Source organism: Purpureocillium takamizusanense, chromosome 1, assembly GCF_022605165.1.
Source record: "Purpureocillium takamizusanense chromosome 1, complete sequence".
Lineage (NCBI taxonomy): Eukaryota > Fungi > Ascomycota > Sordariomycetes > Hypocreales > Ophiocordycipitaceae > Purpureocillium > Purpureocillium takamizusanense.
The window spans coordinates 131,920-157,409 of NC_063068.1; the positions used below are offsets into that span (position 1 = coordinate 131,920).

The 25,490-nt window shown below is 59.5% G+C and overlaps 9 protein-coding genes across 9 annotated transcripts; 5 read left to right on the forward strand and 4 right to left on the reverse strand.

The window, feature by feature from the left end:
• Positions 1–1,916: 1,916 nt before the first annotated feature.
• On the reverse strand, positions 1,917–3,396 carry URA9 (Dihydroorotate dehydrogenase (quinone), mitochondrial). The gene has a single exon (XM_047980818.1). It carries the CDS (start codon positions 3,332–3,334, stop codon positions 1,931–1,933), a length of 1,404 nt encoding a protein of 467 aa, XP_047836775.1. The 5' UTR covers positions 3,335–3,396; the 3' UTR covers positions 1,917–1,930.
• Positions 3,397–3,541: 145 nt separating this feature from the next.
• On the forward strand, positions 3,542–4,783 carry JDV02_000052 (Arginase; the record flags this gene model as incomplete). The annotated part of the gene is made up of 1 exon (XM_047980819.1): positions 3,542–4,783. Exon 1 carries the CDS (start codon positions 3,869–3,871, stop codon positions 4,781–4,783), a length of 915 nt encoding a protein of 304 aa, XP_047836776.1. The 5' UTR covers positions 3,542–3,868.
• A 404-nt stretch (positions 4,784–5,187) lies between these two features.
• JDV02_000053 (uncharacterized protein) lies at positions 5,188–6,865 on the forward strand. Its single transcript, XM_047980820.1, has 2 exons — positions 5,188–5,594; positions 5,659–6,865. Exons 1-2 carry the CDS (start codon positions 5,481–5,483, stop codon positions 6,802–6,804), a joined length of 1,260 nt encoding a protein of 419 aa, XP_047836777.1. The 5' UTR covers positions 5,188–5,480; the 3' UTR covers positions 6,805–6,865.
• A 195-nt stretch (positions 6,866–7,060) lies between these two features.
• Positions 7,061–9,997, forward strand: JDV02_000054 (uncharacterized protein). Its single transcript, XM_047980821.1, has 2 exons — positions 7,061–9,761; positions 9,825–9,997. The coding sequence occupies exon 1, from the start codon at positions 7,635–7,637 to the stop codon at positions 9,267–9,269; it is 1,635 nt and encodes a 544-aa protein (XP_047836778.1). The 5' UTR covers positions 7,061–7,634; the 3' UTR covers positions 9,270–9,761; positions 9,825–9,997.
• A 191-nt stretch (positions 9,998–10,188) lies between these two features.
• Positions 10,189–15,244, reverse strand: JDV02_000055 (uncharacterized protein). The gene is made up of 2 exons (XM_047980822.1): positions 14,975–15,244; positions 10,189–14,920 (listed from the first exon to the last, which is right to left on the reverse strand). The coding sequence occupies exon 2, from the start codon at positions 13,595–13,597 to the stop codon at positions 10,355–10,357; it is 3,243 nt and encodes a 1,080-aa protein (XP_047836779.1). The 5' UTR covers positions 13,598–14,920; positions 14,975–15,244; the 3' UTR covers positions 10,189–10,354.
• A 3,962-nt stretch (positions 15,245–19,206) lies between these two features.
• On the forward strand, positions 19,207–19,742 carry JDV02_000056 (uncharacterized protein; the record flags this gene model as incomplete). The annotated part of the gene is made up of 2 exons (XM_047980823.1): positions 19,207–19,210; positions 19,279–19,742. 2 exons carry the CDS (start codon positions 19,207–19,209, stop codon positions 19,740–19,742), a joined length of 468 nt encoding a protein of 155 aa, XP_047836780.1.
• An 88-nt stretch (positions 19,743–19,830) lies between these two features.
• On the reverse strand, positions 19,831–20,451 carry JDV02_000057 (uncharacterized protein). Its single transcript, XM_047980824.1, has 2 exons — positions 20,384–20,451; positions 19,831–20,321 (listed from the first exon to the last, which is right to left on the reverse strand). Exons 1-2 carry the CDS (start codon positions 20,401–20,403, stop codon positions 19,949–19,951), a joined length of 393 nt encoding a protein of 130 aa, XP_047836781.1. The 5' UTR covers positions 20,404–20,451; the 3' UTR covers positions 19,831–19,948.
• Positions 20,452–20,582: 131 nt separating this feature from the next.
• On the reverse strand, positions 20,583–24,429 carry JDV02_000059 (uncharacterized protein). The gene is made up of 3 exons (XM_047980826.1): positions 23,318–24,429; positions 22,986–23,269; positions 20,583–22,925 (listed from the first exon to the last, which is right to left on the reverse strand). Exons 1-3 carry the CDS (start codon positions 24,227–24,229, stop codon positions 22,358–22,360), a joined length of 1,764 nt encoding a protein of 587 aa, XP_047836782.1. The 5' UTR covers positions 24,230–24,429; the 3' UTR covers positions 20,583–22,357.
• Positions 21,103–22,487, forward strand: JDV02_000058 (NADPH:quinone reductase). Its single transcript, XM_047980825.1, has one exon. The coding sequence runs from the start codon at positions 21,361–21,363 to the stop codon at positions 22,312–22,314; it is 954 nt and encodes a 317-aa protein (XP_047836783.1). The 5' UTR covers positions 21,103–21,360; the 3' UTR covers positions 22,315–22,487.
• Positions 24,430–25,490: the final 1,061 nt, after the last annotated feature.

Below are 25,490 nucleotides of genomic sequence, written 5' to 3' on the forward strand. Positions count from 1 at the left end.
GTATGGTGCGTAGTTATATTGAAGGTGCTTGTTTGTTTGCTCCGTGAGCGCAGGAGCAAGTCGCAGAGACCGCCAAGTCTCGGCAAGTACGGAACCGACAAGAAAAAACTATGTGTCAAGCAGCCACTCCTCCTCCTCGCCGACAGCCCGGCCAGAAAGGCGTCTCGGCTTGGCGTCGTCAAGCGTGCGTCAAGTCCAGAGCGCTTGTTGGCCCGCCCGCCGGGAATAGCAAGTTAGTGAGGACTCTGAGGAGCCGGGACGATCAGCGTGGCGCTGCCGGCCGACACCCACACTCAACCGTGCGTTTGTTCTCGTCTGGCCTTGTTGGTTGGTAACGCAACGCGTCCGACGGTTACTGTGCGATGTAGGTACGGATCCCTACCTCCAAAGCTGCAGGCCGCCAGCCTCGAGTAAGGAGACGAGCTTCTTTCCTCGTACAGGACAGGCGGGCGACATTCAACGTTGCTACATGCGAAGTAGTACCTCTTCGTAGCTAATGCTTGGGTACTATTTTCGTGGCCCTACAGCCTGCCCCAGAATCCGTCATCCCCTTCCCCGGCCCAGCCAAGCCCGTCGTCCACGCAATGGCCGTCGTGGCGGTGTCGCCCGTCGGGCTGCGACCGAGTGCCATCATCATCATCATCGTGTCTCTCTAGCCAGTCGGCCGGCCTAGTTTAGGCCACGAAAGGGGGGCAGCAGGCAAAGGCAGGCCCCCCATGAGCGCATGGATCTTGACTCTCTAACCACTCGTCGTCGATCGACAGAGAGCTGCACCTTGTCCTCACGATGTCTGGCTAGGCCGGCCTTCTTTTAACCCACACTAACAAGCTGATGAGCACACCCACTCTGCGACAACCGGCAGGTCGAAACAGGGCAAGGCAAGGCCCCTTCCTCTCTTCCCTAAGCCATGCCACCCTCACCACCAACACAGCGCGCGATGATCCGGCCACGCGGCACGGCCAACCGCCGCTAATGAGCCAAGGTTTCTTTCACACCGGCGGCGAGCTCACGCGACATGTTGCCCAACCTGGCCAGGATGGGGAGGAACCGTTTTGTGCGTGGCTCTCATCGTCGTCAGCCACCACCACACCACGACGATCGACATCCCCAGCCACGCGCACGCACGACCCGCATGAAGAGCCATGATCTTGTCCCACAAGCAACGATGCAACGACCCATGCTGGGCAGTCTCATGCTCTCTCTACACAGTCAAGATCAATGCCCTCAGCGTCAGCTCACTCACCCCCGGCAAATGCCTCGTAAACCAAGCCACTATGCCGCCCGCCTCGTCAAATGTCAAGCGACGATGGCTGCCACCAATCTCAATATGAGGTGACGACGCCGCCAGCAGCCACATCCAAGCTTTGCTTTGACAAAAAAGCAGCGGCGGCGGCGGCAGCAGCAGCAGCAGCAGCAGCCAGTCGATCATCCAGACCAGTCTGCTATCCCACAAGGATGCGGCCTATAGTCCGATAGTGGGCGGACGCGCAAGCAAGGCAGATTTTTGTTCTCTCGGCGTGAGGCGAGAATGATGAGGGCATCGCAATGCACTGCAATGCACTGCACTGCACCCGCCATTATTACGCGCAAGCCCTCGCTACTATTTTTAAACAGCCTGCTCGCCGCAACGCTTCGCCGTCTGTTGGCGGCGACGAGCGATCATCGTGGCTCCACGCGTCCAGGCAAGTACGTACGATTCATGAGAGTACCTACTTACTGCGTACTGCGTACACACACACAATGCTTGCATTTGCGTGTTTGTCTCTTTGGCTTGCCAAGCCAGCCCACTGGCCCATCTCCGCGAGCCCATCCATAGGTAGTAGGTTGTGAGACCTCACCTGCGCCCAAACGCGCGTCCTCGGGTGACACAGGTGATATCACAAGGCGTATTTTCGAGTTTCGCTGTCTATGAATCCCTCCCTACAGTACCCTACATGCGCTCCTTCATCTCCTTCTTGATCCTCGTCACCGTACCCGCGCCACCATAGACCAATTGAGTATACACCATGGCCACGCTCGCGCCCGCGTTGAGCACCTGCAGCGCCTGCTCCCCATTGGTGATGCCTCCCGTCGCGAAGATGGCCTTTTGCGCCGTCCCCGTGCTGTGCGACTTCTCGTCCAGCATCTTGCGATACCGGCCAACCAGGTCCAGCGTCCGCCCAAACATGGCCGGCCCAGAGTAGCCACCCTGCTCCGCCAGCGCCTGCTCCTCCCGTGCCGTCAGCTTTATGCCGGAGGGTACCAGCCCCGACCGGCTCTTGGTCGTGTTGCCCACGATGATGCCGTCGACGCCGCTGAGCTGCACCGCCTGCACGATGCCCTCCATCTGCTCATCCGTGTCTTCGTCCGGCGACACCTTGACCATGACCCGCGGCGCCGTCTTGCGCGCCGTCTGCCGCGCCTCCTCCACCACGGCGCCCAGCAGCCGCGTCAACGGGCCAGTGGCCTGCAGATCCCGCAGACCTGGCGTGTTGGGGCTGCTCACGTTGACGACGAGCACGTCCGCGTAGGGTGCCAAGCGCCGTACGCAATACACGTAGTCGTCTGCCACGGCCTTTTCGTCCCGCTCGTTCGTCTCCTTGTTCTTCGCCACCTGCACCGCGAGCAGCCGGCCAGCTTGCAAGCTCCCCGGCGGCACGCCCGCCTCGCCGTTCAAAACGGCCGCCTCGCTGACATCCAAAGAGCGCGCGAAGCGTCGTAGCCTGTCGCGCAGGCGCATGGCGACGGCATCGGCGCCTTCCGAATTGAGACCGCAGCGGTTCACCATGCCGTCAATGCCCGGGACACGCCATACGCGAGGCCGGGGGTTGCCGCCCTGCGCAAGTGGTGTTATGCCGCCGACCTCGACAACGCCGGCGCCGAGGGCGAAGAGCGGGTCGGGGATCTCAGCGCCCTTGTCCAGCCCGGCCGAGATACCAATCGGATTGCTGATCGGGACGTCGAAAACCGTGGTCGAAAGGGCAGGGTCATTGAGGGAGGCGTCGCGTTCGCGGATGTGGAGGTTCAGCTTGTAAAGCGTCTTCATCATGGCGGTGCCGGAGCGGTGCGCGTCTTCGGCATCGGGGAAGGCGACTCTCAGCAGCCGCGGCACGATCCATCGGTGGACAAAGGCCCGCGTGTCGGTGACGTAGAAGTATGCGACGTACAGCGACGCAGCGAGAGCGCTCCCGTAGAGAATGACTTTGGCACGGCCGCCCTGGGCGCCAGCCGCGTTGGTCGTGGTCGAGGCATGGCGATGCTGGGAGAAGCGCGGCTGAGATTGGCCGAGCCGCGCCTTGGGAATCGGTCGGAGGCCGCGCATGCCCAACTGCGATCGTAGAGTTGAGACCGACATGACCTGCGGCGACACAAACCCGCGTTGTGTCTCAATGGCATGCGTCGGCCGGTGGTGTAATAATGGAAGCAAATTTCGGCCTTGAGCTGCAGTCGCGGCGTGAAGCAGAAGGCCGTACAGACAGTGCCTTGATGTACTATGCACGGTACTACGCACTGTCCCGACTTTGGCTTCCATCATAATAAGTGATAACACCCTCCCTGCCTTCGCATAAAGAATTGTCACATAGCGGCACTTGGCTGTTTTTTCTTTCCTACTCGAGCGCAGCCATGCCCAATCCAAAGAGTCGTGACATGGTCGGCCGCAAGGCGTGTTCGGACCTCCCAATTGACTCATACTGGTAGCATGCGCCCTTGGGTGCTGATTGACAAGCGTGCCTGTGGCGTGGCGTGCCGCGTATAAGAAGAAGAGCAGTGATCCGGGCAGCTATACGGTCAGACAAACCCATACAGCAACAAGGGGTTCCTAATTGCATCTGTCGCGACCAATCCGACACTCACCTACGCACGTACGCACCAACACGCAGCCGGCACAATGCGCGGCCCTGTCATCAGGTCCTTGTCCGTCATCGTGTCGCCCTTCCATGTTGGCATCCGGGGCTCCAAGACGGGTGCGGGGCCGCTGTTCCTGCAGCAGCATGGGCTCATCCCGGCCCTCGAGGAGCTCGGGCTGCCAGTGCGCCGAGTCGAAGTAGAGCCCGTGGACGAAACAGACGACGAGCTGGCTCGGTCCTTTGAGGTCTTGCGACGGACGGCGCGGCTCGTTGCCCAAGAGCGCCGCCGAAGCAGTTTCCCCGTCGTGCTCTCTGGCGACTGCACCGGCGCCGTGGGTGTTGCCGCCGGTCTCGTTGCTTCCGGGGCCGTCGCGGATGGAGGTGCCGTGGACGGCTCGCGGCTTGGCTGCGTGTGGTTTGACGCGCACGACGACATCCACACCCCCGACACCCTCGCCAGCGGCTACGGCGACTCGATGCCTATTTCGCTGCTGGCCGGTCGCTGCTACCAGCGCCTCTTGCAGACAGTCCCTGGCCACCACCCGTTGAACCTCGACAACCTGATCCACGTCGGCATGCGGGATGTGACCGACGAGGAACGGGCACGTGTCGTCGAGGCCGGCTTCGACGTCATTTGGGGCGACGCGGAGACCAAGGCGGATTTCAGGGATAAGCTGGGTCAGGCACTGCAACGGAAGCGGCTAGGCCAGACCATGGTTCACCTCGATTTGGACAGCTTGGACCTGTCGCTCGGCAAGGCAAACAAGTTCGGCACCGCAGGAGGCTTGTTGGAGGAGGATATCCTCGGGTGTCTGGACGAGGTCGCCTCCCAGACGAAGCCCGTCTCGCTGACGATTGCATCGTTTGATCCCTCGTATGAAGGGGCGGACAACATTGCGAGGGTCGCGATACAAGCCGTGCAGTCATTCATCGGGTCCTTGTCAAAGGCTGAGTAGGCGACGACCCGAATACCGCTTGACATGGATAATATGTGCGAGTTGCAGTGCATTCGGGGCACGTTGAGGGCTTTCACTTTACGCGATGCGGCTTACACGCGTGCGCATGCTGATGACTGATGATCGACCCGTGACTCCTACCTTGGTAGTACTACTAGGTTAGTAGTATGTACGAAGTATGCGAGCTCCCCGTGTGGACGAAAGCGCAATCCGACAAATTGGATTAGAAATCGCATCCACTGTACACAGTGCCAAGTACGTACTTGATTACCTGTCAGCGCGTCGTGACGCCGTCAAAGGCAGGCAGGTGCGGTCGAGAAATCAATCTCACGCAACCAATTGTACGTACTTCGTATACTGCAGAGGGAGGGTACTAAAGCAGCCGCCCCCAAACTCTGACACCCCCACCACCATCTCGCCAAACGCCCGGCCGACGCGCGGAGCATCCATGTCACTGCCGAGGGCGACGGAGACTCGCGGTTCAAAATGCTACGGTGCACGCAACCACGTTTTATCCCGGCCCACGACGCCGGGGCGGAGCCTCACGCTATCCTCGTCGGCCCATCATCCTCCCTCGCGACGACGGCGCTCCACGGCTGCTGTCGACCGCCCACGGCAATGACTACGGCGACCGACGGCTGGGACCACGATCCTTGAGAGCCCAGCATTGCAAGCGTCAACGAAGACCGCTGTCGCCATGTTCAGCCAGTACTACCTCGGAGTCCCGTCGGCGACACCCCATCGCGCGCCCAAACTGAGCCACAAGAAGTCCCGCTACGGTTGCCAGCGATGCCGCCAGCGGAGAGTCAAGGTGAGGCGCGGTCGCCCTTCTTCTCACGGCGTCGCCCTGTTGCTGACGACGACGATAATCCCAGTGCAACGAAGCGAAGCCCGTCTGCGACAGCTGCGAGCGGCACTGCGCCACATGCTTCTACGACCGCGTCCCGCCCCAGGAACGCTGCATGGTGCCCGCCGCCCCTTTCGTCCAGGGCACCGCCGAGGCCCGCGTCGCCGCCGCCATGGCCCGGCCCAAGGACTCCGTCGCCGAGCCCGATGACCCGCCCGAGACGCGTGAGCGCCGCATGATCGAGGTCCGCCTCATGCACAAGTACCTGACGGAGACGGGCGAGACGGTTGCCATCGACGACAAGACGCTCTTCATGTACGCCGCCCTCGTGCCCAAGCTGGCCCTCGGCTCCGACGCCTTGCTCTACTGCATGAACTCGCTCGCCGCCCTGCACATTGCCGTCTCCTCTGGCGACGACCGCGAGCCAGCCGCTGTCGACGCCCATCGCAAGTACCTCTCCATGGCCCTGCGCGAACACAACAAGGCTCTCACCAGCATCTCGGAGACCAACGCCGATATCGTCTGCCTTACCTCGTCGCTCTTCCGCGTCTGCTCCTTTACGCTACTGCAAGAACGGAGCCGCGTGCCCTATGAGCCCCCCGTGGAGTGGCTCATGATGAATGCGAGCACCTCGGCTGTCGTCCGCGCAGCCAACAAGATCGTCGGCCACGACACGCAGTCCGTCGCGTATCGCATGCTGCACACAAGCCCCATCATCAACAACCTCGAGGAACGCTTCGGCGAAGCGCGACGGCGCGGGCTTGAGCACATCGTCGCTCGGGAGCCGCTTGGCCGTGATGCCGATGAACCCTGGGATGACGAAATTCGTGACGCCTACGAGACCACCTTGAGCTACCTTGGAGGTACCGTCGAGGCTGCCCGTGCTGGTGAGGAGCACGAGGTCTGCCGGCGCCTCATCATATTCCCCATGCTCGTCAAGGGCCGCTTCATCGAGCTGGTGCAGGAGGGGCATTCGCGAGCCATAGTCATGCTGTCATTCTATTTTGCCCTGCTGTCCCGCTACCGACACATTTGGTGGATTGGCGACGCGGGATCTCAGGAAGTGCGCGCCATGGCCGCGGCGCTCACGGGGGACTGGCTGGCCATGATTCGCTGGCCCCTAGAGGTCGTTAGGACGGGCAAGATCCCACCGCTGCCGACCGACAACGTTTGATGATGGAAAAGTTGAAGAGGAAGAACAATGTGGGAGTGGGCGAGGGGCTGGACAAAGCGGCTGCCTTTATAAGACGCAGCAGCTCGTTCTCGCTCTCGTTCAGTCCCTCGGCCCGCTAAAACAGGCTAGCACTGTACCACGCTCGATGTGACCAAACGAGCTCTGGAGTGCGCACTTGACCGACATGCGAAATAATGCATGGTAATCTCGATTTTAGAACGCATGGTGGGAGCCGTCGCATAAGACAGCGCCCACATAGACGGCAGGCTTCGGAGCCAGGGGACGTGGCCGCAGGTGATGGGCGCAAAAGTAGAGATATGGACGGGCGGCAAGCGCCGGGTCGATCTGTTTGGCAATTTTCTACGGGCAATTTTCTTTGGCAACGCTCGTAGGCTGTGGCTGCACTACGAGGGTGTTTGCAATTGACGTGTCAAATGCATATGGGAGGTATGTAGCTCGCATGCTTGGAGCTCCGGCAGCGGCTCACATCTCGACGAGTTCGTGCCATCGAGATCATATTGCACGACCAACAAGGCGGAGAAGCGCGATCTTTTTTGAGCCAGCATCGATGAGTGATCCCGTGATCAAGAGAAACGTCACGAGACGCCCCCTCGCGCAGGCCAATGCAGGCGTGCTGACACGGGCTAGAAATCGCGCACCATTTTTAGCAAGATATGCATGGCCGACGCTGAGACCGGAAGAAAGCGAAGCAGCTAACGATCGAGGAGCGCTGGCGAGATGGTCAAGATTGAACAGCATTCCTGAACAAGGCTTTCTTAATAGGCGGAACGAGAACGACTCAATCAGCGTCTCGCCTCGTCCTTACTTTGATGATCTGGAAGGTTGATCCACATCTTAAGCATCTGCATTTCGTCTACGCGAATTCTAGATACTGTTGCTTTACCCGAGGACAAGCTTCAAGAGTAGACTGGCGGCCAACAGCCGTACGAGCGGCGATAATGACACGCGACAGTCGAGCATCGGCGCCAAAGTTCGACCTGAGTGAGTCTGACTTTGCTGAGGAAGCAAGGCAAAGCAGCAAAAGGACAGAGGCGAATCTGACTGCCATCCTCGGCTCTGTCACTGCCGAAGAAGCATCGTTTGCCAATGTGATCGAAGCCATTGAGTTCGGCAACAGGTCCAGCGAAGGCCAGCTCCTGTCTTTACTGCAGAACGTCGCACCGGATGCAGACATCCGCAAGGCGGCGTCGCAAGCCATCCAGGCCATTGAACGCGACAGCCTCGCTACGGTCGAGAATGAGGAGCTTTTCACTCTCGTGGATGCGGCGAAGCGGAGGGTCAATGAAGACAGTCTCACGACTGAGGAGAAGAAACTATTGGACACCGTGTATCGCTGGTTTACAGATACTGGAGCCAACATGGATAAGGCAACGCGAGATCGTTTTTCCGAAATAAGCAAACGAAGCATCAAACTACGAAACGCCTTCATGGACAACATCGCCTCTGACCCAGGCGGGCTGTGGATGGCGGAAGCGCAGCTCGCCGGCCTGTCTCGCGCAAAGTACGACAGCTTGGAAGTGAATGAGGAGGGGAAGCGCCGCGTCACGCTAAAGAGACCAGACGTTCAAGCCGTCCTACGACAGTGCCACGATGCAGAAACTCGGAAAGTTGTGTTCATCGCTAGCGAGTCCATCTGCCCAGAGAATGTCGATATCTTCCGAGAGATCGTGCTACTGCGGGACGAAGCAGCACGGCTCAGCGGCTACACATCGTTTGCGGCGCAGAGTACCAGCAACCGATTGGCCAAGTCTCCTGCGGCGGTGGGCAAGCTGCTTGGGGAACTCAAGGAGAAGCTCCGGCCGCTTGTCGACAGCGAGTTGCTCCAGCTGCGGCAGCAGCTTGCACAGGACGGCGGCGCACCACGGCTCCATGTTTGGGACTTTGAGTACTACCATCAGAAGATGCTACGCGACAAGAATGTCGACCACGACCTGCTGTCAGAGTATTTTCCGGCTGATTACACCATTGTGCAGATGATGGGCGTGTTTCAGGAGCTCTTTGGTCTGAGAATTGAGGAGGTCACGGACAAAGCAGAAGGGGATACGTGGCATCGAGATGTCAAGATGTTTGCAGTATGGGATGTGGAAAGCACTGCTTTCTTGGGGTATCTATACACGGATATCTATCCACGCCCAGGCAAGTATAACGGCGGGGCAAACTTCAACATACGTCCGGTAGGTCGCCTCAACCGGTGCAAGAGAGATGATCCCTCAGCACTGACCGCTGAGCCACAGAGCTATGTCGACGAAGATGGTAACCGTAAGCCTGTCGCGACGGCTTTAATCTGCAATCTTTCTCCTCCCTCTCAAGACAGGCCGTCACTTCTGCAGCACTCTGAGCTGGTTACCATCTTCCACGAACTCGGTCATGGCAAGTGCTTCATCGCCTCCACTCCAGGGCCAGATGGTCGTCTAACCTGTTGCGTGCGCAATAGGCATTCATGACCTTCTGGGAAGATCCAAGTACATCACCTTCCACGGTCACCGCGCCGTCAAGGACTTCATCGAGGCTCCGAGTCAGCTCCTCGAGTATTGGTGCTGGACGCCCCAGACGCTGCAGCGACTCAGCTGCCACTACTCGCATCTTTCGAGCCAATGCGAACAGGCGTGGCGGAGACAGCAAAGTGATGAAAACAACGACATGCCGCCGCGCAACATACCGCATGGTCTCATTGACAGTCTCATCGCCACGAAGAGCGTGAACGCCGGGATTCTCACATCGCGGCAAGTGGCCCTAGCGCTGTTCGACATGAGGGTCCACGATCCCCCTTCACACGCGCTTCTTAAGGAAATGGACATTCCTGGTGTCTTTGACTCATTGCTTGGTGAATTAACCGGCTTGGCTCGGCTAGGAAACGAGGCAGTGTTGGGACACGGGCACGTCACTACCGCACATTTCGTGTGGGGTGTCGAAGCCAGCTATTACTCGTACCTCCAGTCAGTTTTTCTTCGTGTGGGCGCACGCGAGGAGCCTTTTTTGTGCTGACGTTATCTGTGCAGAACGCGAATATTCGCGGCAGACATCTGGGAGACGTGCTTCCGTGACCACCCCATGGATGCTGCGGCGGCGCGCCGGTACCGAAGGACGATACTGGACAAGGGAGGCAGCGGCGATGAAGCCAAGATGCTGGAAGAGTTGTTAGGGCGTCCACCGTCGCTGGAGCCATTCCTTGAGGGACTCGGTATCGCAATTTGAACGGATCACAGCGCAGAAGAGCTTGCCTGGGTAGGTAGGTATGCTACACATCAGACTTCAAGTTGAATCGCTGCCTTTGATGGCAACAGGCCTCGGTCTGGCACATTATAACCTACAACGACGGCCCCAGATACTCAAAGCCCCCGCTGTGCACAGGCACCCTGGGTAGTGGCATATAGTACATGTATAATTATGAGCTATGGAGGCCCGACAAAGGGAATAGAAAATGCAATGAGGGATATCTCTGTAAGTCAATTTCCAGTGGTCCGTCCTCCGCCAAAGCTTCATGAACCCTGAGCAACAGGCCCAAGGGAGCACTAACCAATCACTCACGTTAGTTGGAGCTCGCAAGAAGGATGTTGACCGCCTCCTCCCATCGTCGGGAAATGGCAATCTCGGTCACGGTGCGGCCAAGCTCGTCCTTGACGCTCAGATCGACGCCGCTACGCTTGCACAGCTTCTTCAGAACAGGGAGGTCACCGCTCTCGAGGGCCTGCATGATGCCGTTCCAGCCGCGGTACATCTTGTTGGGGTCCGCGCCCTTGTCGAGCAGCATGTCGATCATCTCGTCGTAGCCAGCGGCGCCCTCCTGGCGGCGACGCAAGGCCTTGACGATGGGCAGGTGCTCGCCCGGAGCGTTCACGTCGGCACCACCCTCCTTGATGAGGAAGGCGACGATGTCGCGGCGGCCCTCGCGGAGAGCCGTGGTCAGGGGCGAGAAGACGCCGCCGTTGCGATCCTCGACCGAGACGCCCGCGTCGAGCAGGAGCTTGACGGATTCCAGCTGGTTGGCCACGACGGCGCGCTCCACGACGCCCTTGAAGGCGCGCGGCTCCGGCAGCACGGCCAGGATGCGGCGCAGCATGTCCGGGTTGCGCACCGCCATGCACACGGGCCAGTCCTGCCCGCGGACGTTGGGGTTGGCGCCGCGTCGGAGGAGCTCGTCGACCATCTCGACACGGCCGTCGCGGATGGCACTCGTGAGCGCGGTGCGGCCGTTGGGCGTCTTGTCGTCTGGGTCGAGCCCCTGGTCCAGCAGCCACTTCATGGCCTCCATGTAGTTGGACGACACGGCCGTCTCGAGGATGCCCCTCGGCGTGTTGAGGGTCGCGCCGGCGGCGACGAGGGCGGGCAAGAAGCTCAGGCGGTTGTGGGTGATGCACTTGAAGGTCGGGTACTCGCTGGCCGGGACGTTGGGGTCCGCGCCGCGGCTCAGCAGCAGCTCGAAGATGTCGCTGCGGTTGTCGCGGATGGCCGTGCAGAGCGGGGTGTAGACGCCGTCCTTTTTGGCGTTGGGGTCGACACCGGCGTCGAGGAGGATGCGGATCGACTCGATGCTGTTGATGCTGGCCGCGAGCTCCATGACGCCAGGGGCCTTTTTGTAATCGGCCCCGTGCACCAGCAGGAGCTTCAGGCACGCAGGCTGGTACGTGGACGGCCACAGCATGTGCTTGGGGCCGGGGAGGTTGGGGCTGGCACCGCCCTCGAGCAGGATGCCCACGATGTCCGCCCTGCCCGAGGTGACGGCCTGGAAGAGCACCGTCGTGCCCTCGCGGTTCTTGGCGTCGGGGTCCGCGCCGCACGCGAGCAGCATCTCGACGAGCGTCTTGGGCGTCTTCTTGCCCACCGACTCGATGAGGAGGGTGCTGCCGTTGGCCGTCGTCTGCCGGGCGTTGCCCCCGTACATGAGCAGCAGGTGCGTGAGGCGCACGTTGTGGGCGACGGCGGCCACCGTCAGGGGCGTCTCCGAGTCCGGGCCGGCGGCCGAGAGGTTCGGGTCGGCGCCGTACTTGAGCAGGGCGACGGCGGCCTCGAGGAACGAGCGCTCCACGGCCGCCACGAGCGGGCAGACGTCGTCGCGGTCCGTCTCGTTGGGGTCCCCGCCGTAGAGCAGCAGCAGCCGCAGGGCCTCGCCGTCCTGCGCCATGATGGCCTCGTTGAGCGGGTCGGAGCCGCTGCTGCCCGCGTTGGGCGAGACGCCCCGGTCCAGGAGCTGCGTGAGGAGGCGGTTGTCCCGGGACCGCACGGCGCCGACGAGGGCCTCGTGGGCGTTGGCCTTGTCCGCGTCGATCTTGCTGCGCGGCCGGCGGCGGGGCATGGTGAAGGGCTCGCTCTTGAGGCGCGAGACCTTGCTGCCTTCTAGATCGAGGCTCACCACGTCGCTGACGAGGGCTTCGAGCTCGAGGCTTGGCTCGGGGATCTCGTCAAACGTGCCGAGGCCCGGCGCCACCGCCCCTGCGCCCGCCTTGCCGCCGCCGCGCTGATGCGACAGATGCAGCGCACCGCCGTCATACGAGCCCACGATGGACGGGTCCGTGTATCGCGTCAGCGGGCTGTCATGGTCCGCGGAGGAGGCGCGGCCGAAGTGGCCGCTCTCGCCGCTCAGCGACGAGTCGTGGCTCAGCGGGCCGGCCCTATCTGCCCTCGAGTTCTGGGCTTGCTGATGCTGATGCTGCTGAGAAAGGCTCGCCTGCGGTATGCTCGGCAGCCGGAACTGGTCCGACTCGGTATGATGGGGCGCCGAGCCAGGCGGCCGGTTGAACAAAGCTTGCCCCTTTTGCAGGTCCTCGGACGCGATGCTGCCGGCGGCGCGCTTGCGCCTGAGATCCGAGCTCTCGAGCGCCGAGGACAGACCAATATACCCGATGCCCAACTCGCTCTCGATCTTATCGGCGGTCACGCTCCACTGGAACATGTAGGCGCTCATCTTCAAGTCCTCGCGCGTCTTGACGAGCGACGTGGTGTGGCTGTCGAGGCCGCTGTCGCCAAACACCCGCCCGAAGCCGCGCTTCATGCGGCCCATGGCGCCCTTTCGCTCGTAGTCGAGCTGCTTCTGCACAATCTGGTCGAGCGTGCGGAACTGGTTCAGCGCGGCACGGAACTTCTTGTCCAGCACGGTGATCATGTCCAGGGGCGCCGACTGCCCCTGGCGCACCGCCTCGGAGAGACCAGCCTCGATGAGGAACAGCACCTGGGACGTGTCGAGGAGGTCGTTGGCAAGCACGTCGAAGCCGTGGGGGAGGTGCTTGACCAGCGTGGTGTACTCGGCCATCTTTTCCGCCACGCGGTCGGCCGCTGCGGCCGTGTTGCTGCATAGGTGGAGGCACTGCGTGTGCGCCTTGGACGAATGCGCCATGGTGTTGCCGCCGTGGTGGTGAGGATGATGATGACGTAGGAACGAGGGCGCGGCCGCGAGATGGCCTGCAGCGTGGTGTTGTTGTTGCTGTTGCTGCTGCTGGTGGTCCGACGCGAGCGGCCAGGAGTGCGCAGACGAGTTGTCTTGAAACAACGGTGGTGGTGCTTGTTGTTGTTGTTGCTGTAGTAGTTGTTGGTGGTGGTGCTGTTGTCCCTGCTGCTGCTGCTGCTGATAATGGCGCAAACCCAGCGGTGGTGTATGAGCCGAGGCGGTGGCAACACTACTCGTGGACGCAGACGGTGGCAGACCGAGGGCCTCTCTCAGGTCAAATATCGAGGGCTCCTTGGGCGGAACAGAGGGTGGCGGGCCCGTCGAAGAAGTACGATCGGACAATATTGATCTTCTGTCGTCGAGGGAGAGGTCCTGCAGCCTGTAGCTCATGATGGTGTAAGAGAAAAGCAAATACACACACACACACACACACAGGCGGGAAAAGAAGGACCAGGTTCGATTCGCAAAAGGAACGAAACTGAGAAATGGCACGGGTAGTTATCCAGACGTTCCTCTGGGGAGGCCGGAGATGTGTGTGTGTGTGTGCAATGCTTGAACGTTATGTCGGTACGTAGATGGAAACAACAGATGAGCAAGCGCCCCCTCCCCTCTCCCCCCTCCCCTCTCCCCGAGGTCAGATGGAAAAAGAGACTTGGCCGTGGGTAGTAGCAGTCAAGTCGCGCCCCGCGGCACCAGGAGAAGTGCGAAAAGCTTCAGGAGTTGCCACGATGGCGTCGGGCCACCATGGCTGGAAGAGTCCTCGTGCGGTATAACGTTTGCCTGGGCCCAGTCCGTGCCATGGACCTAGCCTGGCAATTCCCCAGTCTTTCCAAATCTACTGGTTCACGGTGGCGCCCTTTGCGAAGTCCAGGGTTCCTTGCCCAAGCGTCTTGTGTGTGTGTGTGTGTGTGTGTGTGTGTATACGTAGTGTACTTGAGGAGCAGCGGCAGCATCATCGACACTGGGAAAGCTGAGCGCCAGCGAGCGGGAGGGAGGGCCTCTTTCTTTTTCTCGCGGCCTTGACCTTTCTTGGAATGAGCAAGTCGCGCACTGTCATGGCATAACACATGATAACAGAACGTGGCAAGGTGTGTGGGATGGGATGGCATGCTCAGTGGTGGCTGCCCAAAGCCCCCAATCTCGCCAGACTTGCCCTGCCAATCTCGCAAAAAAAAGATAGATACGTACATTCCCGCCGTCGTGATTCTTTATTATGTCCGAGCCCCCCCCCCCCCCTTTTCCCACGTGAGGCGGCGCGCGGTGGCGACGGTTGAAAGAGCGACGGGACGGCTTCTAGGCGTTTGTGATGGCTACGATGGTGGCGTTTGACTCACCCACCGTAGTGGCACCACCACCAGCAGATGAAGGGCCGCGGTTAAGATGGCGGCCGCGGGCGGCGACGGCGCGGCGGCCGGTGCGGTTCGGGCACGGGGACTTCGGTTGCGGCGGCGGAAGCCGCACGGACGTGTCTGAGTCCCGATGGATGGATGGATGGATGGACGTGCAAACCAACCCACCCCCGAACGTAGTAGACAGGGGGGGGGCTCCCTGTCTTGTATATTGTAGAAAATGTACTGTATTGGACGCAGTTGTGGCTGCAATGGTCTTCATGGCTGGCGGAGGCGTGGGCCTTGAATGCCGGGCGGGGACCGCCACGCGTTTGATCGCCTCGAGTCCTTCAAGGCAGGGGCCGAGGGAACAGGTCATGTAACTCTGTACGGAGTAATTGGCATGGAATTCCCCCTCCTCGGGATGCTACCTACCTACCTACTGCAGTTCGCAAAATGTCTCTGGCCTTGGGTAGTTGGGATGATGTGGATTGTGGGGAACGTACATGTCGGATGCCGCGTCTCACGAACGCATATAGGGGTCGCCCTGGGACCTAATGCCCGGGTTCAGACGGCATGTATGTAAGCGGAACCTTTCTGCCTGCGCGCGCACGCACGATCAGATCCGATGTCTGGGGATAAGGGGATATTGCCATCTCGGGACTGCCGGCAGTGAGGCGCGTGGGGGTGGGTGTTTGGGATTTCTGTGATTTTGAGACATCAAAGAGCATCGCAACAACCGCCGTCGCCTTGCCTACAATGTACCCGCCCAAAACGAGGCTGCGGCCGGACTTGAAGAGCAGAAAGAGAAGCAGCACGCTCGCAAGCCCACCCACTTTCAATGTAAGGAGAAGCATTACGAGGTACATGCATGCTACTAACTTGCTCCTGGGCGGCCCGGCTAGTCATGACTCCGCGTCGCGGGCGTCGCCGACCCTGGCTGCCCACTGTTGCCGCTATCATAGTTACAAGCAAGGCCCATCCCATCCCACACCCCCGCCCAACGATTGGCAATTCTGCTTGGAAGCTTCGCCTAGTGCGAGAGCTAGTCCCAAGCACAACAGCAAAACCCCCTGCCTTGGCTGGGCCGGGCTGGGCTGGGCTGCCGGTGTGTAGTGGTGCTGCTCCGTTGATGTCGAACCAAGACCCTGGCAAGCCTCGCAAGCTTGACGAGCCTCGCTCTCTGTTGCTATCTCCACCAACGTGGAGGAGAGAGAGAGAAAATAGGTACGAGGGATATTCCGACGAGCAGCCGCAGTCAAGAGGCGCCGATGGAAGGGCACCCCGATACGGAACCAATTCCGGCGCGCGCACTGACCCCGGACTGGACTCCGTTGCTCGTCCGGTGTGTTATCGATGATGCGCTGGATGGTTGGCCACCGGCCATCCAAACAAAACAAAAGCATGAACATCGAACCCAAGCGCAGCGCCGCACCGCGTGGGCGCCCAAGTTAATCTCTGGTTTGTACTCCGTGCGCCGCCCGACATGAACCCAGTCAAGTTGAAGCGCGTACGTAGGTCAACGACGCCCATGTCCGTTGATGTGGCGGGAGCGCAGCAGCAAGGGAACAAGCACAGGGAACCAAATATTTGATGGAACTCACCGCGGGGAGCAGGACGAATACAGACTCAGTACTGACCCATATATCCGTGTGCGGTGGGTGCTGCTGCACCCCCGATGCGCTTCGGAGCAACGCCGGGGACCTTTTTCCCGCTGCTCACTCAGATCGTTCTATTAGACTTTTTGGCGGTCCGGTGATTTGCGTCCCTCAGCCATTCTTCCACCATCGCCCCATTTTCGTCGCCGGAGAAATCTTTGTACTATTGTATTTGCAAAGACAAAAAAGAAAAGGCCGACGTTTTTTGGCTCAATAAGGCGCTCCCTCCATCCTTTGGGAGTTGCCCGCAGCCGCGACGATTTCCAGTGCCAGCCGGCCGTTGGCCGCCCATCCCCCTTGCGTTATCCGGTATCCGTGTAACTTACGTCGTGAGCCGCGTCTTGCTAAGCATCCACGCATCGGCCCGAGCGTCCTACCTACCGTACCATACCAAAAGCGAGACCAAGACCCCAAGCCTTGTTAGCTAGAGGTGGATCAACGCGTGGCGACTGGCACTGCTACGCGAGCGGGCCCCATCTCCGCTCGGTTCAATTCTTGAGGAACGTCCCTGCGCCTCTTTTTCTGCGTCTCGGTACTAGTCCCAACGCCTCCCGCTACGCACAGATTATCGGTGGATATCGATATCGAACGTTGTCGGGGGGTCCGTCCCTTTGGCCTGGAAATGGTAGTGCCACAGTGCTGGGTGCCCTCATGTTGTTTGCGTGGTGCGCAGCGACTTATACTATGAACAAGCATCGTTGGAGTTGGTATTTGCAGACTCGCAAACTTCGGCAACTTCCGCCACTCCATCACTTGTGTGCCTCACGCAAAAGCCTTCCTTTTTTACTCTTGGTAACCCATTGACACCTCTGTTGGTCGTCATGAGGGCTCGAGCGCCCTGCGGCGTTGTGAATATCGGGGGGGGCTCCACTGCCCGCGACCAACACAACATCTCGGGAACGCCTCGTGTTACCAACCGGCCATTTGTTCCTGCGGGCCACGACGTAATGTTCCGTGCCACACGACAGCAGCAGAACCCCATGCGCGGGGGCCGGCGTCATGGAGCGCCCTCGCGTTGAACCACCAACGTGTTGTATGTACGAGGGTTCGACGCACATCACCTCACTCCCGTCAACAGGTTGATGACATGCGTGTAGGGATCGAGATGATCAGCGATGTGGTGGGTCCGTTTCAGGAGCCCAGCCTCGTCTCACGCAACGTGTAGGACTTCCCATCGTGCGCATCCTCAGCGAAAGCTGTGCAGAGGGTGTAGCAATTCTCACGGAAACCGTCTCTCTCAATCTGCTTCTCATCTCACCCTCGCACACGTACAATACTACTTGGGGTCTGCTCGTAATCTCCCTACGCTGCGGCCAGTGACTCCGGGCTTGGAAATGTGCCTCGCCATCCGCACGTCGATCTCGGCCGTGCGATGCAACGTGCTCCCGATCATGTTCGAGATAGATAGCTAGGATACCGTCGGCGTGTGGCTGTCGCTGATTCGTGTGGGTGAGGTCGAAAATGAGGCTGTCTGCAACGAGCGACAGCATCCAATAGCTCATACCCCATGCCCTCCATGAAGAAAAACCTCCTCGCGACCTTCCTCTCCGATGCACGTTGGCGCAAAAATATTACTCAATGGTCTACAGGGGGGGCTGCAAGTCCTGGTCTGCAAGCAAGTTTCAAGGCGTTCACAAGCTGCCGGACAGCAATGGCGATTCCACTTGACCAGCGTCTCGTGCTGATGAACCTCCCCCCCGCACGGAGGAGAACTAGCCAAACGTCCCTTGTAGCCTGCGAAACCGGTGCGATGTTTTAAAAAATCTGGGGCAGAGTTTAAATAGCAAACGGCACCGGGAGCAAACCGGAAGGGAGACCAATGGAGCCGCCCGGCAAAGGAAAGAGGTCCAGCTCTGAAACGTCCTACGCCACAGCGTGGCCTATATACAGAACGTGGTCTCCCGCGAGCGGGTTCAAAACCGTGTGTGGGCGGGGGTACGAAACAAGCGATCGAAAAACACTTACTAAGTTAGTTGTGTGCTGCATCGGCGTCTCACAAGACCAGAAACATCCCACAGTCTCAAGGCATTGGGTTAAGGGATTTGTCGGCCGGCTCTCCCGCGCATGAAGAAAGCCAGGAGATGCTTCTGCCGTACATGTAGTCATGTTCCGTTTGCTTCTGCAATCTCTGCCAAATAAAACAAAGCTTCGTGATGCCGACATTTCTCCTTTGAGAGAACAGTTGGTTCCGTGAATATGACTTCTCGCGCGGCCGCGGACCCGTACGACGGCGACAATGAAGGCCGTTGGTCCTTTGCCCGAAGGTGCGCAGCGAAAGCCTGACCTTGCTACTACCAACGATCATGTACCAACTAAGCACAAAATCAGGCGGCGAGCGGCCCATGGCAAGCTGCGACGCCGCATCTCGCGCAGGGAAAAGACGTCGAACGACGCGAATAGTGACTCAGAGTGCGAAAATGATGCTTCCACGAGGTCACATGCTCAACGGAGGCGATGCGTCCGCTTACCCGATGCTCCAAAACTGCCTGCACAGAAGTCAAGCAGTAGCGAGTCTAAGTCGGGCTCTGTGTCTGATGCCTCCTCAGATTCAGACTCGGGCCCAGAAACGACTACATCGCGGGGCCTAGTCTCATCCACGCAGGCCAGCAATACGTTAACCGGTTCCATGCGCATCTTACCCAGCTCGGTGAGCCAAGTATCCTCACAACAGTCGATACCAAGCACTGCGCCATCGCTTCAGAATCCGAGTTCGCGATTTGTTCCTTCCCCATCAGATACAAAGACATTTGCCGGGGTACCAGGGAACTTCTTCGAAACATCGTCGACCTCGACCCTGATCACGGTCACAAAAACACCCACAGCCACGGAAGCAGCCAGCGTCCCATCTACTGGTATAGGCACGTCCACAGGGACACAGGAGCCAGCAATTCCCACGAGCAACAAAGCTGAGAGCCAAGCGAGCGGAACCGCAACTGACAGGGCAGCCATTTCTGGAGGCAGCAGTCCGTCTGGGCTGAGTGCCGGCGCCGATGCCGGCATCGTGGTTGGAACTATGGGTATGGACGCTTTCCAGCGACTTTTCTACTTCTTGCGTCTCGCTGACCACCTACATACTGCGTTGCAGCTTTTGTGGCTATTTTACTGTTGCTGGGCATCTGCTGCTACAAGCGGAAAAGGAGCGGGCGACGCAACTTTGACCGTCTTGGCGACGACAAGACCCCTGCGCGACGAGTGTCTGAAACGGTTCTCGTCGATGGTTACATGCGCGCCGTCTACGCAGACGAAGAGCAGAACGGCCCGGCGCGCGTCAGGCTGCAGCAGAGCACGACCGATCCTCCCCCCACAGGTGTGACATCGCCGTCGCCTCCAAGCTCACGGTGGGGATTGCAGGATGAAGAACTAGGGCCCGAGCACCAGCAAACCTCAGGGCTTCACCCTCCCGGTCAGGTTCACATCGACAGACCTCGCGTGCAATCTACAGTGCCGACGGAGGTGACGGACACGACGGAGAGTTCCTGGAGGACGTGGCAAGTAGACCAAAGCAGAGCAACGCAAAGGAAAGACAGGAAACGATCTATGTTCTTCTGAGGAAGTTTTGCTCGCGAGTAATACTTGTTTGGTCATTGCAGAACCTTGTACTTTACGTCACCGAGTACAGGCATAGTAGCATGAGGATACGGGCTGTTCAACGTCGTTGCATAATTAGAGACGGGTCTTCGAGGGGAACTCAGAAAGTATACATGAAAACTTCGACGTATGCCTCACTTCCCGTTTCTGCTTGAGGCAATGTGGATCTAGCTTCGCCACTCCTCGTCCAACACCGTGAGGGCCGCATATCCTCCCGTCTTAATAGTTTCAGTGTCAACCACCATGATGGCCAAGAATCGGCACCGCTCCGTCGCGCTGTTGTTATCCCCCACGGTATGGTGGCATCCAGGGAGCTCCATGAATGTCTGCTCCGGCCCGTATACCCTGGGCGGGTTTCCATTCATTCCGCTGAGCATCTCGCCCTCTTGGATGAGAGCGACCACCTGTGCCCCTCCGTGTCTGTGGGGAGGCGTCCAGCCGCCAGGCGGGAGCTCGAGTTGGAGGCCGATGATGGACTTGCCGGGGCAGTTGGCGAGCTCATAGTCAAAGGCGACCTTGACTGTCTCGCGGGGGCGGGTTCTGAGGGTGGAGAGGCCGTGTTAGCAGAACAGCACACAAGGCGGTTCAGGCTCACGACTTACAACTGCTTGTTGTCGGACATGGTTGCGGCGTGTGCGCGTGCGTGCGTGCGTGAGTGAGAGAGAGAGAGTCTTCAGGAAGATGCGAGTGAGAAGTTGATGTTTTTGAGTTTGTACCACAAGACCGCCGCTTTGTGGCCTTGACGAGAGGTGTCTTTTATAGTTCTAGTGTCAAGTACAATTTGACATCGACCTTCCATGCGTAGGATCATTCATGACTTCATGGTCCGACTCAGTCCAAGTCAGATGACGTGGAAGTACTCCACGAAGATGCCGACCGACTGCCGACCCCTTGACAGATTTCCCCTTCCATAGACAGTGCTGGCAACATGTGAGGATATTTCTGTTGGGTGCCGGCTTGCCGGGTACCCGAGACGGCTACCCGTTTGGCCCAGGCCCACTACCGCCTGATGAAAGCGCGGGAGACACGGCCCCACACCGGGTCGGAGGGGACGCCCCGCCCTTCCCGAGCGGCCCGAGTACATGAGGCTACCTGCAATGGCACGAGATATACGGCGGATGCCAAGTCGCTGTCTGTATTCGGGTCGGACACCGGTTCTTGGCAGCGAGACATCCCCGCGTCTCGCTGCATAAGCTGACCTTGACCCGAAGCCATGTCACGCCCAAGCTGTCCATTCCATGTAATGGACAGAGAAGGAGTCAGTTGGTACCAGTCGTGAAGTGCACACGACGAGGCGGTTGCTGGATAGTAGAAGAGTACCCCTCTCGTAACGCCTGCTAGGTGGCCGCGACCCGATGCAGTTTGAGTTTGACCCGAACGCCATGTCGCATCGATGGCGGTTGCCCAACAAGTGACGGAGTACTTAACGGGGTGTGTCGTCGACTGATGCGTCAGCTCCAAGGGTTGGCATGAAACTGCCCATCATTATCCACGACGACGACAACGACGAATGAACACGAGCCCTCAACAAGACCAAAAAAAGACAATAGCATAGCATTTGCCCCAACCCAGCCCCAGCATGAAGGCCGTTCAGATCCTCGGCGACAAGTCCGCCCCATCCGTGGTCCTCAACGACAACATGCCCCAGCCAACGGCCACCGGCAGCGACATCCTCATCCGCGTGCACGCCGCTGGGGTCACAGCCGACGAGGTCTCCTGGCCCGAAGTCTACAACACGCGCAACCGCATCCCCGGCCATGACATCTCGGGCGTCGTCAGCGCGTTGGGCCCATCCTACGCCGGCCCACTCGCCGTTGGCGACGATGTCTTCGCCATGCTCGCCGCCGACGCGAGCCAGGGGGGCCAAGCCGAGTACGCGGTCGCCTCGCCGGCCGAAGTCACGAGGAAGCCCGCGGCCATTTCGCACGCCCAGGCGGCGGCGCTGCCCATCCCCGCGCTGACGGCGTGGGAGGCCATCTTCCAGCATGCCAAACTTGAAAAGGGCGCCAGGGTGCTCGTCACGGGCGCGTCGGGCGCTGTCGGCGTGCAGCTCGTGCAGCTCGCAAAGCAGCTTCTGGGCGCAGAGGTGATTGCGCTGGCGTCTTCGCGCAACCATTCGTTCGTCGAGGAGCTCGGCGCCAGTAGAGTCGTCGACTACAACGCTACTGACTGGGAAGACGCAGTCGACAGCGTCGATGCTGTGTTTGACACGGTAGGCGGTGAAACGCTCGCCAAGGCGTCAAAGACGGTCAGGGACGGCGGCGCCGTGGTCACGGTGGCGGATCCACCTCCCCCGTGGGCTTCTGGCAAGGCGAAGCCAGAGCTCAGCGAGGCAAAGCCCCATGTAAACTGGGTATACTTTGTCGTCACGGCTTCCGGCGAGAATTTGGGCAAAGTTGCGGAACTGTTACAGACAGGCTCCGTCAAGCCGCTCAAGGTGACGGAGTTTCCCATCGACAAGGCTGTCGAAGCGTGGGAGTTTGGACGGCAACGAGGTAGATCTGGCAAAGTGGTGATAACTTTTGTGTCGTAATGTTGGACGCTTATTTATTCGAAGCAAAAGGTCATCGAATGGTTCAGATGATAATCTCGCCAAAGCCTGCATCGGTGAGCAGCATGTCCAAGTCATCCACAGAGCCTCCAGAGCCCGTATTGTCCGTGTGCGAGACCCCATCGCCCAGGCTCTGCGTCAATGCTCCCAGCGGGTCTGTAATGAGGTTTCCGGCCCTATCACGGTTCGCAAACACCGCCTTAGCCATGAGCCTCATCTCACCGGACCACTTGCATGCTTGTGGCCACACCCCTTCAAACGCCCGCAGGATACCGAGAAACACGCGCACACGGTCTCGCGCATGGGCAAAGTCGTCGTCACGGAGGAGGAGCTCGCACGCGGACATGTGTGTCGCCATCGCCATGGAGCCCATGCACATGACGAAGGGGCTATGCGACGTTGGGGTTGCGGGCACCGTCAGGAGGTCGATGAAAGCAATAGCTGCACGGATGGCCTTGTGCGTGTGCTTGTCGTGGTGCTTCTCTTCCGGCGCCAAAACTTCTGCCGGTAGAGGCGGCGCGTACTTGGAGCATAGCAATTCCATCGTGCTGTAGTGGAGGAGCGACCTCGGCCTGTGTAGGTGAGTCGCCACACTGCATCTGTTAGCATTCTGTAACCAGGGGCGGTCACGAGACGAGTGAGACCCAACATACGTATTAATCACCATGTGCGCCCGAAAGAGCACCTCGTCGACGGACCCGTTGGGGCGGACGGGATCCCTCTTGCTCTGCGGTAGGTGCAGGTCCCAGCTCATGATATTCGCCTCGGCGTTCTTGACCAGGGCTACCGGAGATCCTCCCATGACGTCTCCGGCCGCTAGCGTGGTCCCCAAGATGCGAGCCGCGTCGATGAGGTACGTAAAGGAGGAGAACGGAACGTCTACCTCGTCGAAACCTCGGTCTTCGTAATCCAAAAGCGTGCGCGGGCACGCGATATTCTGGCTTGTGTCAGGGTGTACCAACAGAAACGAACTCGCAAGACTTACCCCGTCAATGTAGTCTGCTTCTTCCCCAGGCAGGTTCACGTCCGCGTCGACGCTCCAGAGATCAAAGGTGGGCTGGTGACGAATGCCAGCAAATAGAGCATCAATGACATAGAGGTCCCACCAAGTCCGTCGCCAACATTCCTCCACGACTGGGTTACCTTGACCGTGTCGTATTGAAAAGGCCTTCCGGTTCATGTGAATCGCCAGGGCCATCGATTTGGCCAGCCCCAAGGTTGCTTCCGCCCGCTCGTTGTCGCCGCTCCACTCCAGTACCAGGGCAAAGAGCATGAGGGCCTGCACAGAGAATCCCCCCCGTGGTAGTTGCCGCTGCAGTGACTGCTCAGTGCCTCGTCTGTACGCTTGCGATCGCCCATCGCGGAGATACAGGGACCCAATCAGGGCCATGACTGACAGCAAGTCCGCAACCGAGGCGGGGTCCCGTTGCAGCTGAGAAATGAAGGGAATCTTTGGAAGTACAAACGGATGGCCGGGGAAGAAGCGGGAATAGAATGCATCAATAGCGGAGCTGACCTCGACGGAGACGTTGGGGGTGAAAGGCTGTGAGGAAGCATCTGGTCGCCGGTTCATCGATGGTCCCTGCTGCGTCATGGCAGAGACACCGGCTAAGTCGGTCGTGGGTATGGCATCGTAACCGTCCTCATGCTGGTCTTGGGGCTCCGGCGCCGAACTCTCCAAGACCTTTGGAGCCTTCCGGCGACTCCGTCGCACGTTGGTGTACATGCAACGCTTGGCAAGTGCGCGGCATCGGGAGCACACTGGCTGAGCGGCGTCGCAGCGAAGATGCTGACTGCGGCAGGCGGTGCAAGCAATCGTCACTCGACCGTTTTGCCTCCATCCCTGGCGAGGCACTCCGGCCCGATCGAGTGTGTCCTGGCTGCCGTCCTCGTCCATGTCGCCGCCTCGCCGGGTGGTCTCGGCCGACCAAGACGTAGAGAGTCCTGGCTAGGGAATCACGCGGTGTTTAGCAGTGTTGTCTAATCCGTTGATGCTGCTCGCCATGAGCGATAGAAGCCTAGTGAGAATTGGGCGGCGGTCACGGCGTCATGGTGCTGGACTTGTCTTGGCTCACATGCACCGAGGGCCGCCAAGGTGTGATGCTGATGCAAGGTTTACGCTCAAGTCAGTCTGCTCTGTCTGGTGCCGCGAACCAGGTTACTGGGCCATGCACAGTCGGACAGCGCCGATGCGAGCGTTAGCGGGGCGCCAATCGCTGAGGAGGGGCCTCTCCAGGCTCCATTGTTCCTGGATCCTTTGGGGCGCGTAGAGGACCATGACCCGCGAAGTATTTACAGACAGTCCAGTCCCAAAGCCCTCAATATCAGTATCAACGCGAGAGGTGGAGGATACTACTACACAACTACTAATAGAGTCCATGGACCAACTTCGGCACTTATAGACCAGACGCTACCAAAAGTGCGACGCTAACTCGTTCCATTTCACTTACTCGGGCTACCAATACAGACATCAAAGTCCGTCCAAATAGGACGGTGCTGGTGCGCAGCTCGTAAGTCCGTCCAGGCAGATGCATCATGCGAGGAGCCAGTATATTGTAAAACGTAACTAGTGACTACTCGAATTGCACGAGCCGAAGCAAAACCAGTGGACAGCGCCCGTCCACTGCTCCATCATCAGTTCAATGCGCCGGCTCCCACTTACACCGCAGAACCGCGCCCGGCAGAGAAGGAATAGCGCCATCCCCATTCAAGGGGGTGTTTCGACCGATCTCCAGCTGGAGTTTATGCATATTGTTCGATGAGAAGATAATAAGCACACGTGAGGTCGGCACTGGTCGAATGCGCACCCGTGGTTCCCAGTGGATCTCCCGCATGGTGGTAGAAATGAATTGAGGACACGCCACATGCCTGCATCTGATTTGATGCACAGCTGCGAGCCCTGAAACAGTTGATTGACGTGGTAGAAAAGTGCCGTGCAGATACTATACAGCCGACTGCGGTTTACCCCGTCAACTTCAGGCTCGCCCGAGCTGTTGCGCCGTAGGCATGTCCTCGTGTAGGCCTCGATCCTGATCTTCTTGTAGTAGCACTGCCGGTCCGCAACGTCCACGAGGTGATGGCGTGCGAAATAACATGCTGGTGTTTCTCGAGCGACGTTCCCGTCTTGCCTTATTAGTGATGAGGGTTGGCTTGACTCT

Excerpts from the sequence above, each read along its gene's own strand:
- URA9 (XM_047980818.1), bottom strand. The coding sequence starts at position 3,334 with ATGTCGGTCTCAACTCTACGATCGCAGTTGGGCATGCGCGGCCTCCGA.
- JDV02_000059 (XM_047980826.1), bottom strand. The coding sequence starts at position 24,229 with ATGGACGAGGACGGCAGCCAGGACACACTCGATCGGGCCGGAGTGCCT. Across the intron at positions 23,270-23,317 it reads AAGCAGACTACATTGACGGG|AATATCGCGTGCCCGCGCAC; the intron begins GTAAGTCTTGCG and ends GACACAAGCCAG. Across the intron at positions 22,926-22,985 it reads GCGCACATGGTGATTAATAC|TGTGGCGACTCACCTACACA; the intron begins GTATGTTGGGTC and ends TAACAGATGCAG.
- JDV02_000057 (XM_047980824.1), bottom strand. The coding sequence starts at position 20,403 with ATGTCCGACAACAAGCAGTT. Across the intron at positions 20,322-20,383 it reads ATGTCCGACAACAAGCAGTT|AACCCGCCCCCGCGAGACAG; the intron begins GTAAGTCGTGAG and ends CTCCACCCTCAG.
- JDV02_000054 (XM_047980821.1), top strand. The coding sequence starts at position 7,635 with ATGATCTGGAAGGTTGATCCACATCTTAAGCATCTGCATTTCGTCTAC.
- JDV02_000055 (XM_047980822.1), bottom strand. The coding sequence starts at position 13,597 with ATGAGCTACAGGCTGCAGGACCTCTCCCTCGACGACAGAAGATCAATA.
- JDV02_000058 (XM_047980825.1), top strand. The coding sequence starts at position 21,361 with ATGAAGGCCGTTCAGATCCTCGGCGACAAGTCCGCCCCATCCGTGGTC.
- JDV02_000053 (XM_047980820.1), top strand. The coding sequence starts at position 5,481 with ATGTTCAGCCAGTACTACCTCGGAGTCCCGTCGGCGACACCCCATCGC. Across the intron at positions 5,595-5,658 it reads GCCGCCAGCGGAGAGTCAAG|TGCAACGAAGCGAAGCCCGT; the intron begins GTGAGGCGCGGT and ends CGATAATCCCAG.